This window comes from Eulemur rufifrons, chromosome 30 (assembly GCF_041146395.1).
Source record: "Eulemur rufifrons isolate Redbay chromosome 30, OSU_ERuf_1, whole genome shotgun sequence".
Lineage (NCBI taxonomy): Eukaryota > Metazoa > Chordata > Mammalia > Primates > Lemuridae > Eulemur > Eulemur rufifrons.
In genome coordinates this window covers 12795047-12811230 of record NC_091012.1, presented here as the reverse complement: position 1 = coordinate 12811230, position 16184 = coordinate 12795047, and the positions used below count along the sequence as shown (strand labels likewise).

Here is a 16184-nt window from a genome sequence, read left to right as displayed (position 1 = left end):
ATGGACAAAGGGAGGGGGCCATCCAGGGAGCCTCTTGGCACCCTATTACTCCGCAGTGACTTGGCTGTGGGCCCCAAGATGGCGATTGCGTGCCTGCAGATCGCCGACGCTCGGGGTGACTGCTCCGGTTTCAGTATGTACCAGAGCCAGGGGCCTGGCCCGTTCTGAAGCTCACTGTGGTTCCCCAGTTAGAAGGCAAGAAGAGAGAAGAAAGAAAAAAAAAGAAAAGAAAAGAAGAGAAAAGAAAGAAAAGAAAGAGAAGAAAAAGAGAAAAGAAAAAATATATATATATTAAAAAAACACAAAAAACCAAACCAAAAACACCAAGAACACAAACAAGAAAGAACAAAAACAAAACTACACAACACCACACCACACCGCAAAATAAAAGATACACAGATCTGAAGTATATAGTTCGGCGACTCTACGTTTTTGTTTTTACGCCTTAGCGCAGCTCTGCCCCTTCACGCCCGCTCGGCAGCTTTTGGGTCCCGAGCGGTTTCGCTGTCGATTTCAAGATGGTGCCTGCTCACCCTCTGAGCTCCGGGGGTGGTGGGGATCTAGCTTCCACATTCAAAAGGCATGGCAGCCAGACGCCTGGAGGGCAAAGGTGCCCACTAAGGCTGTCCGACTCGTAAGCTGCCACAAAAAAAAAAAAAAAAACCAGAAAAAAAATACACCAAGAATAAAATATATAGTTCAGCGAGCCTATTATTTTTATTTATTTATTTATTTTTTATGCCTTAGTGCAGCTCCACCCCTTCACACCGAGCGCTGTCCCGGCAGAGATTCCCCCAGGGTCCAAGCTGTTCACCCTTTATTGTCTCCTGCCCAGCGTGCTCATGCATATCCCATGCTCCTGGCATGGGTTCAGAGACCAGCGGAGGGCACCGGGCAGAGATAGCTGCTCGGAACCTTATGGCTCCCGAGTGGTTTCACCTTCGCTTTCAAGATGGCACCCGCAGAGCTCCGGGGCTGGAGGGGACCGGCTCCCCGGCAGGCAGAGACTGCCACTTCTGGGGGGCTGGCAAACAAGGATGCCCACTGGGGGCCAGCGCTGGAGAACCGCCAAAAAAGGCATCGAGGAGGCACAACGTAATTATTTGCTCGCGGATCCTTTGTGCTTTTCTGCCCTGGCGCAGGTCCGTCCCTCCTCACCAAGGGCTGTCTCAGCTGAGACCCCCCAGGTTCTAAGCTATTTTCCTGAAAAAGCCTCCTGTCTGCAATGCCCCACGTCTCCCTCGGTGATTCTGCACTGGCTTGAGGCAGGTCTCTAAACAATTGGGAGTGGAGGTCAGTGAGGAGAGTAAGCCGCTTTCCCAGGAGGCTGCCCCTGCCCTACCTGGAGGCGGGTGCAGCCGACCTGCGCTCTGCTGTCTACTGTCTGTCCCGCATTCTGCAGAATTTCGCGATCCTAATTTTCGTTCGCCACAGACCTCACTCGCTCTGTTTGTCCCACATTGATTTTCCGTGGATTCACACCACTGTTCCTGTGTGGGAGCGGTCCTCTAGCGTTGTGACAGGTCCGGATCCACAGCTTCCTCACTGGGAGCGCGGATCCAGGCAGTCACCACCACTGCGCCATCTTCTCTCTCTTTAAATGTCTTTCACATCACACTGATCTATAATGTTTTTCCCATTATCTGTTTCTTATTGATCTTCTATCAAATTTTTGTGTTCATTATTGAAAGTGAGGTCTTGCAGTCTCCTATAATTAGTGTTTTGCTAGGTGTTTCTTGCAACACTTCTGTCCACACTTTTGTTCCTATTTGCTTAATATATTTAGAAGTCCTGATGTATGTAATATATATTTAAAATATCTATGATAAAATACGTGCATTGCATGTATATATCTATGTGTATCCTGTGCTATAGATTTCTGCTAAATGACACATTTTATCAGTATGTTATAACAGTCTTTGTCTCTTCTGATGGTTTTTGACTTAAGGAGTATTTCCTTTAATTATGGCCACACTATCCTCCTCTAATTATTTACATACATTTTTTTTTTTTACAATTACTTTCAACCAATTTGACTTTTCAGAGCTAAAGGAAGGCTTTCGTAGGTGGCATATGGTAGAGTGCTGTTTGTTTTTTATCCATAAAGTCATCTTATTTTTCATTAGAGAATTTAAACCACTTATATTTAAAGTAACTTCTAAAGGATATGAACTTACCATTGAAATTTTTTAATTCTTTCCCATGTGCCCTGTAGATGCATTGTTCCTCATTGCCTGTCTTATTCTCTTTATTTTTATTTCCTTGATTTTGACATGACATGCTTTGATTGCTTTCCCATTGGCTTTTGCATACCTTCTACAGGCATTCTGTTTGTGACCACATTAGGAAATGGAGACTAACTAAATAATCTCTGTGTTATAACAATATATCTGAATCTCATAACAGCTTCGCTTCAAGTGAATAAAAAACCTACATGTCTTAAAGTGCCACATGTTCTTATTAATGTCACAAATTATACCTTTTATATTGTATATGTGAGAACAGATTTTTGCGCATTTATGCTTTCAGTTTTTTTAAGTTCTATAGATTTATTATGAGGGTTTATGAACCATCATTATCAAATAGAATTCTATATCTGTTTATACATTTATCTTTAACACAGAACTTTATGTTTTTAACTGTTTATAATGCTACCCAACATGATTTTATTTTTGATCACAGTGGACCCCCTTTACATTACTTTTGGCCTATTCACGTGGTGATGAACAGCATTGACTTTTGCTTAGCTTGGAAAATCTTTAATTTTTCTCTTTTTTTTTTGCAAAAAATATTTCCCAGAGGAAGCCTTCTTAATTGGTAATATATATATTTTTTTATCACTCTGGCATTTAGAAAATTCTCAGCTGCCTTATTCTCCAAATAATCTTTCCGCCATTTTCCCACTATATTCTTCTTCTAGGAATCTTTCTTAGACATATTGGTCTACCTGACTGTGTCCAATACGTCCCATACTCCACCTTCAGTTGTGTCCCTTTTAAAATTTTGCTTCCATGACTCAATATTTATAAATGAAATGTCTTCAACTTTCTGATTCTTCTGCTTCATTAAGTGTGCTTCTGTGCTTCTCTAGTGAATTTTTCATCTCAGTTATTGTATTCTTCAGCTCTACAATTTGTGTTGGGTTCTTGTTATAGTTTTTATGTCTGTTAATATCTTAGTTTCTTCAGGCATCATTTTGCAGATTTTGTTGTCTGTGTTTTGTTTTTGCTTGTAGGGGATGTTTCAGATGATTATTTCTAAGGTTTTTCAGAAAGTCCAAATATCTCCATTTCTTAAGCATTGGTTCCTGGAGATTTATGTTTTTTGTTGCTGTGGGACAGGTTTTGTGAATCCTCTGCATTCCCTGAAATCTTGTGATGAGTTCAGTTAATTTTGTCTTTGTTTTTACTTATACATTGAAATTTCGTGTGACAATATTCAACTCTGATCACTTTAACATAGTATGATTTAATATTTAAATATGAACTAGCAATTTATCCAGTGCTAAAATAATTTTCTATGTGTTTGCTTGCCTGTATGAGTAAAAATTATGTCTAGTTTGTTTCAAACTTACTTATTTGTTTTCTTGGTTTGTGGTCTATAATTCTTTTATCTTTACTGGGTGAGTAGTCATAAAAATTGTAATTTAAGCAGTTCTTTATTGCTGAAGGTGTATTATATTGGTGTGAGAGAAATAATCATGTAAGGAGACTTCAAGATGGCTGATAAGAATCAAGGCTTGTCAGAGCATTCAAGTAGAACAGTTGACAATTTAACAGAGGGGAGTGGAAGATGATTCCTGGTAAGCGGTGGACCATACAGTCTGAAACAAGTGGAGTCCGGGACACTAACAACAGGTACTGAGCAGCTGAGAAGAGAGGAGGATAAAAGGTAGGAACTGGCACAAACAAAATCACAGGACTTCTGGAGCCCAGGGAAAAAGTAAGGGATTTTGACCTCCCCCAGCCAGGTGCCTCAGGCCTGCAATACGATGCATGTCTCTCATCCCATGGGAGTGTGCTATGAGCAACAAGAGAGCCAGAATCACTGCACATGGACACCCCCCCTCTGCACCTGATACACTCCAGGCATCCCAGGAAGCAATTTTGGCTTAAGGTTCTCATAGCTGTGTGACCACACTCCCTCCATAGCAACTGCCAAAGCACCTTGCACTGAGTGACTAAGTCTGCCTTGGGCATCGGGGAGAACACTTCCAGCAAAAGCTGCACTGAGTGACTAAGCACACCTTTGGCAATGGGGTGCAAACTACCAGCCAAGCCTGCCTTGGAAAGTGTATCTGGTGCTGCAACTCAGAGAGGAGGAGGGTGGCCTGGCACTCCCTCTTCCTGAGAGTGTTACAGGAAGACCATGGCCCCTTCTCGCCACCATAGCTGATGCTGGAATTCTCTGTGCTGAGATGCCCAGCTCTCAGTGCTATGGGTGCTTTTTCACCTAGCTCAGCTTGTGATCTTCGCATTGACAGACACTTGGTGCATCTGTCTGCTGACAGCACAGTCAACAGGATGAGAAGCATTGGGGAAGGGTCCCAGTTTCAAAATCAGGCAGTGAATGAAAGTTCGTGTCCATTGGGAGGGTGGGGAGGAGAAAAGGAAAACAGTGGTCTGTCAATGTTCCCCCACCAAACCTCCCCTGGAGAACTGCCATATTGGATTTTGCTGAACCAGGGAGAATCAATTTGCATAAGTACTGGTTCCCATGGTAAATAAACACATCTGGTGCCTCTGTCTCAATTAGAGAAGCTGCCCAAAACACCACTCACTTTTTTTTTGAATTCTATAAATTTGTTTTATTTCATTTTGTTAATGTAAATTCATAATACAAATATATAAAAATATAATAAATTGTTACTATGAGTTTGGGGAAATAATCATTTTTTTTTATTTCAGCTTATTATGTGGGTACAAAAGTTCAGGTTATATATATTGCCCATGTCCTGCCCATACCCCCGAGTCAGAGCTTCAAGCATGTTCATTCCCCAGACAGTGTGCATTGCATTCATCATGTAGTTATACCCCCATCCCATCATTAAGCATAATGTCATCAAGGTTTATCTCTACTGTGCGTGTTATTAGATTATTTGTTTTTTAAAGCTGAGAAATAATCCATTATTTCTAAGTTTCAAATTGTACTTATCCTTTCATTTGGTAAGGGAAGTTTGGGTTTCTTTCATCTACTGGCCTTTGTGAATAATGATGAAATAAATATGAGTGTGAAGATACCTTTTTATTTTACAATATATGCAAGAGTTTATATTCGTGTTTCTTTCTGATTCATTGGTCCAGTTTTCTGTCTTTCTGCCCGTAGAAAACTTCATTGACTACTGTAGCTTTTTCAATGTTTTAAAATGGGGAAGTATGGTACCAATAGCTTTGTTTGTCTTTTTGATGATTGTTCAGATCTTTGTGGTCTCTTGAGAGTCCATATTATTTTTGGGTTTGCTGTTTCTCTTTTTGAAAAAATTAAATTGAGAATTTGAAAGGAATTGCATTGAATCTGTAGACCACTATCGACATCTTCACAGCATTAAGTCTTCTTTCCTTGAACACGAACATGTTCAAAAGTGTGTTATTTTCATATATTTTTGAATTTTTCTGTGTTTCTTCTGTTAGTTATTTACAGTTTCATTCCATTCTGGTCAGAAATTAAAGTGTGAAAAATTTCAGTTTTCTAAAATTGGGTAACACTTGTTTTGTGGCCAAAGAGGTAGTTTTTTAGGAAGAATGTTTTATGAGGTATTAAGAAAATTGTATGTTCTATTATTATTCTGTAGAGTGTTCTCTATATATCTGTTAGGTCTAATTGCTCTACGGTGTTTTCAAATATTCTATTTTCTTATTATTAATTTGACTGGCTTTATTATTATTGAAAGTGGAATATCAAAGTATCCTATTATGTTGCTGTCCATTTCTTGCTTCAATTGTGTCAATATTTTCTTTATATATTTGTGAACCATGATGTCAGATAAAGATAGATATCATATATATGTATTACTTTCATGGGTTCTCAGTGAATGACCTCTTTTTATATTAAATGTCCTTGTTTGTCTCTTGTGAAAGTTTTGGCCTAAAGTATATTTTATAAACTGTAACATTTTTCACTTCAAATATAATATGCCTAATATAATTTTGAACTCCACTGCTGTTATATGCTTAAGGTTTTCATGGTATATCTTGTTATATCCTGCCAGTTTTAGTCTATAGTTTTCACAAGATATAAAGTAAAGTCTCTTTAGAGAGAATATAGTTGGATTTCTTAATCCCTTTATTTAACTGTGTCTTCTGACTGGAAATACTGGTACATAAATATTTATATAATTTTCTCAAAGGGAAGGACTATAATTTCCCTAATATTAATCGTTTTATATAAATTTGTCACTATTTTTTCTTTGTTTCCTCTTTTTTTCTTCTACATTATGTGCCACTAATATTTAGGGACATATTTTGTTTCTTTGTCCAACTTCCTTTGTGTATCTCTATGAACATTTTCCTGATGTTCACAGTGAGAATTACCTAAAATCCTTTGAAGTTGCAAAATGCATTGAACTGATAACTACTCAACTACAGTTGCATAGAAAAATTCTTAATCTTTACACCTGCCCCCAACCTTATGATATTTATGTCAATAATTATGTCTTTTTACATTGTATATCAATTAATATATGGTAATGCTCTTTTTTAATTTTGTCTTTCAAATTTTATAGCATAAATAAATTTTTTTTACCATCATTATAATACTGCAGAATTTTATTTTTGATATGTACACACCTTTCCGAGAGAGTTATGTAGTTATCATAGAAGACAGAAACCAGCTTGTGGAAAGGCCATAAAAAACGAGATGTATGGACATATGTGCCAATACTTTCATTCTCTTTTGAAAGGGAGTCCAGGAGATGGAATTTTACTACTAATGTGATTCCTCTATATCAGCGGTGAGGAAGGGCTTTGCTAGGTAAATGTAACAAACTTCCCTTCCAGTTCCATTTGGTTCTTGGTGTCATTCTCATATGGGGTGCTATGAACTATTAGCAGTTATGATTTCTCAAAAAGTCATGTTTGTAAGTATATTTTTAAGGTCATACATCTATCATGGAAATAAGACCATGGTATTCTATAGTGCTTTCTTGCTAATGTGCCTGGTATATTCAAATTGTGAAGTATATTCACCTGAGTCTAGTTAGTGAGATACTTTGTTATTTTCATTTCTTTCAGAACTGTCTTCCCATTGTACCCAAGACCTGGTGCCAGAGCAGGGCATAAAGGACTCATTTCAGAAATCAATAATGAGACTACATGAAACCTGTGGCCTTGAAAATATACACTTAAGAGAAGACTGGGAATGTGTGAATGAGTGTAAGAGGCAGAAAGTGTATTACGATGGTCTTACCCAATGTTTGTTAACTACCCATAGGAAAATATTCAGATGTATAAAAGTCTTTACCAAATTTTCAAATCTAAATAGACATAAAAAAGACCTACAGGAGAGGGAATTTTCAGGCATAATAGATGTGGGAAAACTTTTAACCACATCTCAAATGTTTCTGGACATAGGAAAATTCATACAGGAGAGAAACCCTACAAGTGTGAAGAATGTGGAAAAGCCTTTAACTGGTACTCAAAACTTACTACACATAAGAGAATTCATACTGGAGAGAAACCCTACAAGTGTGAAGAATGTGGCAAAGCCTTTACCCGGTACTCAAGTCTTACTGAACATAAAAGAATTCATATAGGAGAGAAACCATACAAATGTGAAGAATGTGGCAAAGCCTTTACCCACTGCTCACGTCTTGCTGAACATAAAAGAATTCATACAGGAGAGAAACCATACAAATGTGAAGAATGTGGCAAAGCCTTTACCCAGTGCTCACACCTTACTCTACATAAAAGAATTCATACAGGAGAGAAACCATACAAATGTGAAGAATGTGGCAAAGCCTTTACCCAGTGCTCAAGTCTTACTCTACATAAAAGAATTCATACAGGAGAGAAACCATACAAATGTGAAGAATGTGGCAAAGCCTTTACCCAGTGCTCATACCTTATTCTACATAAAAGAATTCATACAGGAGAGAAACCCTACAAATGTGAAGAATGTGGCAAAGCCTTTACCCAGTGCTCAAGTCTTACTCTACATAAAAGAATTCATACAGGAGAGAAACCATACAAATGTGAAGAATGTGGCAAAGCCTTTACCCAGTGCTCATACCTTACTCTACATAAAAGAATTCATACAGGAGAGAAACCATACAAATGTGAAGAATGTGGCAAAGCCTTTCCCCGGTGCACAGACCTCAATCTACATAAAAGAATTGATACAGGAGGGAAACCATGCAAATGTAAGGAACGTGGTAAAGCCTTTACCCAGTCCTCAATCTTTACTCTGTGTTTAGTCATAGTGAAGGGAAACCATACAAATGTGAAGAATGTGTCTAAGCCTTTACCCAGTGCTCACACCTTATGGTACATAAAGAAAAGTCATACTGGAGAGAAATCCTACAGATATGAAGAATGTGGCAAAACCATTACCCGGAACACATACCTTACTCTACGTAAAAGAATTTATACTGTACAGAAACCCTACAAATGTGAAGAATGTGGCAAAGCCTTCAATAACTGCTCACATCTTACTCAACATCAAAGACATCATATTAGATAAAAGTGAGATAAATGTAATGACTCTGGAAGTGCTTTCCCAAAGCATTAGCCATAAAATGCACAACAGTACTTATTCTGAAAGTAAACAATAATAATGTAGATCACTGAACATACCTTTACTTCTATCACAGATCTTATTAGACATGAGAGAACTTACACTGAAAGAAACCCTCCAATATTTTCTCAAGCATTGCTCAACATCAGAAAATTTTTAATAGATAGAAACCTTACAAATTTAATGAATGTGAAAAAAGATTTATTGAAAAGGTATATCTTAGAGAACAACACAGAATTGATACTTAAAACTACTTTACATATATAATAAATTTTGGAACAGATTTAATCAAAAATCAAGTCTAAATAGATATCAGAGGATTCACAGTACAATGCGCTAAGGCACTAACACATTCAACCATTTCTTTAAACCAGGTTGTTGATTATAGAGAATAATCTAGTTAAAATAGTTAGATAATTTATTTGTATGTCAGTTTGAAAAAAGAGAGAGGTTTTTTGAGAGTTATAGTTACATGTAAAATACACTTTCTGGTCAGGGTGGGGTGAAAATGTAACAAAGTATAATTTTTTGCATTTTTTGACAAGCAAATATTGATGTGATTCAACTCTCAAAGCAGTAGATGCTATGCTTTCATTCCTAGTATATATGTGAATGTGTGTTTTTAATGGTAGCTACATCACAGTTATTAGAAGTCTTTCTGTATTAAGTAGGCATCATTCATGTACTTTTCCATGGAAAATTGAAATCACTGAAATGTAACATGTATGAAATGGAGAGGTGCTTTGTGGTTGACTTTTAACAAACAGTATTTCAAGTGATGTATAATGTAGGTATGCAGACTAATATTCTTCTCATTATGATCAGAATGAAACAATTGCAATATTAGAAATAATTGTTTTACTAATTGCAAATTACAATGATGAAATAGAGTGAATTTTGAAATACTTTTAGATTACATGTAAACTTAATTTGTTTTATTAAGTTAAAAAAGGTTTCTATTGTGTCAAACATGTTGTAGATTGAATGAAGTGTTATTTTGCCACTAACATTAACCTGTCTGATGTTACTCAGAGTTGGAGGTAATGAATTGTAAAAATGTACAATTGGTGACACACTAAAATGACATCATTTGTGATCCTTTTTTCTGTGCCTTTAAATTTCTAATACTTCAAAGTATAATGTTCCCAAAAGTTTTATTATTTTTTATTATTTTTGCAATTACATTGTTACTGTAATCCTTATAATAAATATTGTCCATTTAAAGAAAAGCCATCCATTTCTGAACACTGAATGACTACTTGTTCCATTTTATTCTACATTTTTCTTTCAACATGCAACCTCTTTAGCCAGTGAAGCACAAATAAACACATTTTTTATTTACATGGAATCCAACATACAAATACATCATGGTTAAGATGAACTTTAGTTGTAATAGATTTACAGAGTAAGTAATTATGTTTGTGTGAATGTGGATGTATACCTATTTTGAAAAGAAAAGAAGAAATATTGGAAAAAATAGATTATTTCAAAAGTGTTGAGAATTTACTAGCGAACTAGAAACTTCAAAGATTCTAAAAGCAAAATTTTTTGCTTTATGTTGAATTAATTTGTTTAAAACCCTAAAGCTTCTGGTTCAGAACCTGCCCATGCCAGTCTTCTGTTCTTACATGGTTATTACTCATGCTAGGCCTGATGTATAATTTTATTATTTCAAAGTTCATTAAGTATTCTTTATATGACATGCTCTTCAATTTGAAGAATGATTTTTATAAAATTTAATGGTGCTCATAAAATAATCTGAAGGTATGAGTAATTCCACAGTGTATCAAGTTCATTATATTTACTCAGCACATTCTATATTTTCCTTCTAATTTGGGGAGTGTATTGAAAGTACTTTTGGTCACTGTTTCTTTTACTTTTTGTCATTGACCTAATTGATTTATTGACTGTGTCAGCTAATTTGTTCAGGTAAACACTAAGAAGGATTTATAAATTATGGGGTTGTTTTGATATTTAAATAGAAGGAACAAGTACAGGACAGTGTTATGTATGTAATAGATGCTTTATAATTAGCAGTAAATATTTCTGTGGGAATGAGTTTGTGGCTCCAGGTAAGAGATTGAAAATGTGCAGGGTGGAAAAATGGCACTGATTTTGCATATGGAGAGAGGAGACCTACAGAACAACCAACGCTTGGAATTTATAAGTGGTAACTCTGCTTCTTTGATTTCATAATTTTCTCCAGTTTTTGCTATCTTTTTATCTTCATTCCCTGCTACAAATATATCTAAGCCATTCTTCTTTCTGCCTGTACTTGGACTATAACTTTCTCACTGTTGTACTCACCCCCTGCCAGTTCACACAGTACTTTAAAAGTTCTGATGAGAAGTGCAGAATTTTTTAATTTGGTGAAAAAAATAATTTAGAGAGTTTGAGGCCATTTATAGGTTATACATGCAGCATTCTGATTACTTAAGATTAGAGAGATTCAGTGTCCTAAGCTAAAAGTAAGAGCCTTAAAGTACAAAGAAAGATAAACAATTCTGAATGCCAGAGGCTTAAATCAAGAACTCAGTATTGTTTGCTTTGTAAAGGCAAAATTTTATTAGATCCTAACATATAGTGTCATAAATATGAAAATAATTAAAATAAGGAAAGCATTAATAAGTGTGTGATGTATATGGTAAGCACTATATAAAGAAACATCAGAACTTGGCCATCTTTTAATAGAGAGTTTAGGTAAATGAAGAAGTTTGAATTTAATTTTCTATCAATTACTTATAGTACAACATATGTATCCATCTAGAATCTACTTATGAGTGTGTATTTTCAGTGTATTTTTAGAATTTAATAGAATGATTTCTGTGGATTTAAAATTTGGAATAATCTTTCTTTACCTGATATTTCAATCTTAGAGAATTTATTTTACATGACTTTATTTCAGTTCGTACAGTACATAGTACACAGTTTTCATTTTCAGTCATCTAACTGTGGCCAACAATTTGGTCATTCTCTCTAGAGGAATCTCGGATCATGGCAGCTATTTGATTGAAAATTTCAGCAGTGATTTGGCATGTAATCTTCTTTTCTGTGCTGACAGTGGCCAGAGGTGGGACAGTGAGCACTACATATCTCTTTAGTGTCTTCCATACCATAATCATCAACGCCAAGAAGTCCAGTTGTCCTTAGCTTCAAATAAAAGCATTAAAGCCCTTTTCATGTTCTGTGCTGGATTCTGAATCTGGTGGTAAATATCAGAGTTCCCTTGCTTATGACTGACAAATAGAATGACAAAAACAGCACTAAAGCTCTATATTTTTGAAACTGTTCAGTTAAGCTCATGACAAAGATCCAGGCTCAGCATTTAGAACAATGCTATACTTCAAAGATTTTTATTGATTTTTTTAATTGACTGATAGCCTTATATGTATTTATCATGTAAAATGTGATGTTTTGAAATATATATACATACACACACACCCATTGTCTAATGCTTATTCTAGCTAATTAACAGATGCTTTTTTTTTTTTTTTTTTTTTTGAGACAGAGTCTCACTCTGTTGCCCAGGCTAGAGTGAGTGCCGTGGCGTCAGCCTAGCTCACAGCAACCTCAAACTCCTGGGCTCAAGCGATCCTCCTGTCTCAGCCTCCCGAGTAGCTGGGACTACAGGCATGCACCACCATGCCCGGCTAATTTTTTCTGTATATATTTTTAGCTGTCCATATAATTTCTTTCTATTTTTAGTAGAGATGGGGTCTCGCTCTTGCTCAGGCTGGTCTCGAACTCCTGAGCTCAAACGATCCGCCCACCTCGGCCTCCCAGAGAGCTAGGATTACAGACGTGAGCCACCGCGCCCGGCCAACAGATGCTTTAATTCTCATAGTCATCACCTTTGTGGTGAAGAACATTTATCATTGACTGTCTCAGCATATATGTTTTTTTTTAATTTTATTTTTTTTTATTCTTATTTCAGCATATTGGGGTAAAAATTTAAGGTTACGTATATTGCCCTTACCGCCCCCTCCCGGAGTCAGAGCTTCAAACGTGTCCATCCCCTAGACAGTGAGCGTCACACTCATTATATATGTATACACCCATCCCCTCCCCCACCCACATCTGCCCGACACCCGATTAATGTTATTCCTAAATGTGCTCTTAGGTGATGATCATTGAAACCAATTTGATGGTGAGTACATGTGGTGCTTATTTTTCCATTCTTGTGATACTTCACTTAGTAGAATGGGTTCCAACTCTTTCCAAGAAAATACAAGAGGTGCTATATCACCATTGTTTCTTATTTTGAGTAGTACTTCATGGTATACATATACCACATTTTATTAATCCACTCATGTATTGATGGATGGGCACTTGGGCTTTTTCCACATCTTCGCAATTGTGAATTGTGCTGGTATAAACATTCGGGTGCAGATATCTTTGTTATAGAATGTCTTTTGTTCTTTTGGGTAAATGCCCAGTAATGGGATTCCTGGATCAAATGGTAGGTCTACTTGTATCTGTTTAAGGTATCTCCATACTGCTTTCCACAGAGGTTTCACTAGTTTGCAGTCCCACCAGCAGTGCCTGAGTGTTCCTATCTCTCTGCATCCACACCAACATTTACCTTTTTGGGATTTTTCGATAAAGGCCATTCTCACTGGAGTTAAGTGATATCTCAGTGTGGTTTTGATTTGCATTTCCCTGATGATTAGAGATGTTACAGGTTTGTTTCATGTGTTTTTTGGCCATTCTTCTGTCTTCTTTTGAAAAATTTCTGTTCATGTCCTTTGCCCAATTTTTGATAGGTTGTTTGATTTTTTCTTGCTGATTTTCCTGAGTTCTAAATAGATTCTAGTTATCAGTCCTTTGTCAGATATGTAGCATGCAAAAACTTTTTTCCATTCTGTAGTTTGTCTATTTACGCTCGTGACAGTTTTTTTTTTTTTTTTGGCTGTGCAGAAGCTTTTTAATTTAATAAGGTCCCATTTATTTATTTTTGTTGTTGCTGTGATTGCCTTTGGGTCCTTCTTCATAAATTCTTTGCCTAGGCCAATGTCTATAAGAGTCTTTCCCACATTTTCTTCTAGAATTCTAATCGTTTCACACTTAAGGTTTAAGTCTGTTATCCACTGTGATTTGATTTTTGTGAGAGGTAAAATGTGTGGATCCTGTTTCAGTCTTCTACATGTGGCTATCCAGGTTTCCCAGCAGCATTTATTGAATAAGGATTCTTTTCCCCAGAGTATGTTATTGTCTGCTTTGTCAAATATTAGATGGCTACATGAGGATGGTTTTATATCTGGATTCTTGATTCTGTTCCACTGGTCTGTGTCCCTGTACTTGTGCCAGTACCAAGCTGTTTTAATAACCACAGCTTTGTAGTATAGCTTGAAGTCTGGTAAATTAATACCTCCCATTTTGTTCTTATTGCTTAAAATTGATTTTGCTAAATGGGGTCTTCTCTGGTTCCATACAAAGCATAAAATTATTTTTTCTATATCTGTGAAAAATGATGTTGGTAATTCAATAGGGATTGCATTGAATCTGTAGATCACTTTGGGTAGTATGGACATTTTAACAGTGTTGATTCTTCCAATCCATGAGCATGGTATGGTTTTGCACCTATTTACATGTTCTGCAATTTCCTTCCTCAGTGTTTGATAGTTCTTCCTGTAGAGGTCTTTTACCTCCTTAGTTAAATGTATTCCTATGTTTTTTTACTTTCTTTGTTGCTATTGTAAAGGGTATTAAGTCTTTGATTTGGTTCTCTGTTGACTGTTATTGGCATATATGAATGCCTCTGATTTGTGTGTATTGATTTTGTATCCTGACACTCTACTGAATTCATTTATCAGTTCCACGAGTCTCTTGGTTGAATCCTTGGGGTTTTATAGATATAATATCATATGATCTGCAAAGAGTTAGAGTTTGATCTCTTCTGTCCCCATTCGGACACACTTCATTCTGCTCTCTTGCCTGATTGCTCTCACAGGGACTTCCAGCACTATGCTGCATAGCAGTGGGGACAGTGGGCAACCTTGTCTGCTTCCAGTGCTGACTCAGAAGGCTTTCAATTTTTCCCCATTCGGTATGATGTTGGCTGTGGGTTTTTCATATATGGCTTGTATTATTTTTAGGTAGGCTCTGTCTATGCCTATTTTGTTAAGCATTCTGATCATAAAAGGGTGTTGAAGTTTTTCAAATGTTTTTTCTGCATCTATGGAGAGGATCATATGGTCTTTGTTTTTGCTTCTATTTATGTGGAGCATTACATTTATAAATTTGTGTATGTTGAACCCTCCCTGTGTCTCTGGGATGCAACCCACTCGGTCATGATGGATTATTTTGTTGATAAACAGCTGGATTGGATTTGCTAGGATTTTATTGAGAATTTTTACATCTATATTAATGAGGGATATTGGTCGGTGGTTTTGTATTTTTGTTGCATCCTTTCCTGGTTTTGGTATTAGAGTTATGCTGGCTTCAGTAATACTGTGCATATTCTCAGATCACAATGGAAAAATAGAAATCAACCCTAATAGAAATTCTTGTTTCTACTCAAAGTCATGGAGGCTAAACAACCTCTCCTGAACGATCATTTCATAAATGAGGAAATCAAGATGGAAATCAAAAGATTCTTTGAACTAAATGACAAAGGAGACACAAGTTATCAAAATCTGTGGGACACAGCTAAAGCAGTCCTGAGAGGAAAGTTTATTTCCATAAATGCCTCTATCTAAAAGACACAAAATTTACAAATGGACAACCTAATGAATAGACTCCAAGAGCTGGAGAAAGAGGAACAGACCGACCCCAAACTCAGCAGAAGGAGTGAAATTAATAAGATGAAATCAGAACTAAATGAAGTGAACAACAGGCAATTTTAAATTGATCAAAATAAAGTGATAAAAGATAAATGAAAATAACAAAATGGAACATAACCACAGAATGTACAGTCATTTATAAGGTAATACTCCAATATTACAATCACATTTTTGTCCTACATTTGAAAATTTACCTGAAATGGAAAAGTTGATGGAATAACCACCAAGAGAAAATATTTCAAATATAGTATCTTTAAACACAGACTAGTGAAGTATATTCTAATGACACAATAATGGCAAAGATATATCAAACTACATTAAGTAGTTTTGTTTTGTACTACTACTGGTATTATTTTGAGACACATAAGACAAATTGGTAAGTAATTATACTGATATTATCAAAAACAAGATTTTCAGGAAAAGATAAAATATTTTAAATAGATAGGAACAACTAATTTAAGTAAAAATTCTATAATTTTAATTTGAATTAGAAATATAAAATTATAGTTTATTTTTCTCTTTCTAGGAAAAGCATAGTTATTAACTCTCTGTTGCAAAAAACATAAAAGCCATGCTAACTAGTAGCAGTGAGAACCAGAGTTTCCCAAAAGTTGTCTTTAGATATAATTCTCAGGTAAATTAACTATGATTTCTAAAGAAATGCTAACAATA

The 16184-nt window shown here is 36.1% G+C and overlaps 1 protein-coding gene across 1 annotated transcript; it reads left to right on the top strand.

Annotated features, from left to right (window-relative positions):
* LOC138378464 (zinc finger protein 678-like) lies at positions 1 to 8181 on the top strand (the record flags this gene model as incomplete). The annotated part of the gene is made up of 4 exons (XM_069463791.1): positions 1 to 133; positions 450 to 634; positions 953 to 1095; positions 7524 to 8181. Coding segments are annotated over exons 1-4 (1119 nt in total), but the record flags the coding sequence as incomplete, so codon positions are not given.
* Positions 8182 to 16184: the final 8003 nt, after the last annotated feature.